Source organism: Sprattus sprattus (genome assembly GCF_963457725.1).
Source record: "Sprattus sprattus genome assembly, chromosome: 12".
NCBI classification, from domain to species: Eukaryota; Metazoa; Chordata; class Actinopteri; order Clupeiformes; family Clupeidae; genus Sprattus; species Sprattus sprattus.
In genome coordinates this window covers 21,685,086-21,687,585 of record NC_137910.1, presented here as the reverse complement: position 1 = coordinate 21,687,585, position 2,500 = coordinate 21,685,086, and the positions used below count along the sequence as shown (strand labels likewise).

At 49.9% G+C, this 2,500-nt stretch overlaps 1 protein-coding gene across 4 annotated transcripts in view; it reads left to right on the top strand.

Moving 5' to 3' along the window:
• macrod2 (mono-ADP ribosylhydrolase 2) overlaps nucleotides 1–2,500 on the top strand; it is a 444,340-nt gene that overhangs the window by 407,046 nt on the left and 34,794 nt on the right. For 3 of the 4 annotated variants that reach the window (XM_080848947.1, XM_080848948.1, XM_080848945.1), the window contains exon 10: nucleotides 1,827–1,871. The exons of the other annotated variant lie outside the window; for it this stretch is intronic. In XM_080848947.1, the coding sequence (XP_080705073.1) occupies nucleotides 1,827–1,871 (45 nt within the window). The remainder of the gene's footprint in view (nucleotides 1–1,826; nucleotides 1,872–2,500) is intronic. 4 annotated transcript variants of the gene reach the window in all.

The window sequence follows — 2,500 nt, the reverse complement described above, 5'->3', positions numbered from 1 at the left end:
CCTCTGCCAAAGCCCTACCCTGTGAAACACACGGCGGGACTATGATCCATTTTTAACAGCTGTCAGTATCAAACATTTCCAGTGACTGTGTGATGTGGGAGATCTGAGCGCCCGCTGGGGCCCTGTGACAGGGAGAATGGCTCCGCAGCCCAAAAACTCTGCCCGCGCACCCAACACATCAATACCACAGCAGGCCCATCACCACTCCTCCTCTGATATTTATTTATTTCCTTTGTTTTTTTTACAAAAAAGTTGTTTTTCTTTCTCTTGTCATTCTTTCATTTCCCCATTTGTCCTTCCGCTCCTCAAAGAGTCTTGAGATTAGTGCGCATTGCTCTTACATTGACTGCTTGCCAAAGTGGGGGTGGGATTTGGGGGTGTGTCCCCCACACCAAGGGGGGGTCTCGATGCTCACGCCTCTCCAGAAGAGATGACAAGAGCATTTCGTCAAAGCAGACGCTTCGGTAGCTGCCGGTTGTGTGTGCAGCTCCGAGCCACTGGTGACTGTCGCCGCCACCGCCACCGCTGCTGCTGCCTCTGCCACTGAGGATTGCACATCTCTATGTAGAGAACCATGCTGAGGGCACTCCTCCTCCTTTCTTCTCTCCTCTTCTCCCCTCTCTTCTTCCTCTTCTTCCCCCCTTCCCTTGTCTTTTCTTAAGGCACTCTGCCTTAGAAAAAAATGCCAGCCTCCCCCACCACTGTCCAAACTATAACTGACTCATCGGAAAAAAAGAAAAGCAGTAGTTTTGGTTTGGTGCGTTCGTCATGCCTCATTGGGAGAGGAACGTGTGTGGAATCAGAACCCTCATTTTTTATGGGGGGGTATCTCAGCAGAAGAAGAAGGTAACTAATGGACGGGTGTCTGATATCTGAGTGCCACTGGTGGGCTGGGAGCGGGCACGGAAGGAGGCAGGCTGGCATGATCAGAGGGCGTGTGTGTGTGTGTGTGTGGGTGCATCCATGCGCGCGTGCGTGAGTGAGTCTGTGTGTGTTTGGAGAGGGGAGGACTGGGGCATTATTTTGCCGACTGGTGTTTGACGAGTCTGACGAGCATGATGAAGAGTTTCATGCCCCTCCTCGGCCCGGCACAGCCCCTGGGACTAATCTATCAACCAGCTGAGTGTTTTAACTGTGCCTCAAACTCCAGCTCCCGCTAACATATTAGATTTCTCAAGACGGCTCCCACTGAATAATTTGAATCCCTTTAAAAAGCAGCTCTGGCTCATCTTGGCCTCTGCAGGCGGCCATTGGTCTTCCCGGTCCGGGGCTGGTGCATATACTCCTGTCCAGAGGGCATGTCCTTTATCACGGCCTGATAATTGCCCTTCTCATTTTATCAGCTTGTGATGGCATTATGTTAAGCCTTTGAGTCAAATTTTTGTCTGCGGTCGACGAAGCCCTCTGCCAAAAGCTCTTTATAGTTTCACTGAAATATGCAACAGAGAGATACAAAGTCATCCTGGTGCCATGCGGTCAGCTTGGTCTTCATCCTATCAGATCCCATCCGTGCCAAAGCACAGTGACATTGACAGAATGCAGGGCTATCACTGCTCTGCCAGGTATCCTCCAATCTAGAAAAAGGCCTCTGCTGTCTTCCATTCCCCACTGCAGCATGGGTGGACTCCAGTACATTCTGTTTCTTTCAGAGGTCCCTGCTTCTCCCCATTGATTATTACCAACCGACTGCATCTCTGTTCGGGACTGGATCAGTAATATCGTCTCTGTCTCTGTCCTCCCTCCCTCCCTCCTTCCCTCTTTCTCTCTCTGTCTCCCTCCATCTTTCTCTCTCTCCCTCAATCTATATCTCTCTCTCTCCCTCCCAGATAACGATGTGGATGAGGACGGCAGTGACACACAGGGAGATGAGGGTGAGTGATTCCGGCTGCTGCTCTCTCTCTCTTCCTCTCTCTCTCCCTCTCTCCCTCTCTCTCTCTCTTCCTCTCTCTCTCCCTCTCTCCCTCTCTCTCTCTCTGTCTCTCTCCCTCTCTGTCTCTCTCCCTCTCTCCCTCTCTGTCTCTCTCCCTCTCTCTCTCTTTCTCTCGGGCTTCGATGAAAACGTCTCCAAAAATCCAAAAGCCTCTCTTGATCAGAACAGCATGGATATACATCACTGTTATATGTTTTTAGCTTAACGATTAATGTCAGTATTTCCTCCTCCCCCCGTCCGTCCGTCCGTCCGTCTCTACTGAGGGGCCTCTGTGACTTCCTCACAGGCATGAGAATTAGATCTACTGACTGTTGCCAGGTATTAGTGATGGCCTCATGCTGGGAGTATTGACAGGTCCTGTGCAGGGATCAATCCCTACCACATCCATTTATCTGGATTTGCTTCCATTTATTTTATTTTTTCCCCTTTGCAAGCCTCAGAAGTCACAGCACTTCATCATATGTCAAAACAATACGCTTGCAATTCTACTCCTCCTCACAGTCAGTCACACCTCATAATTGTTGCTATTTCTATGAATTATAAATAGTTTTCTGTTGAGGTGGGTTTTGG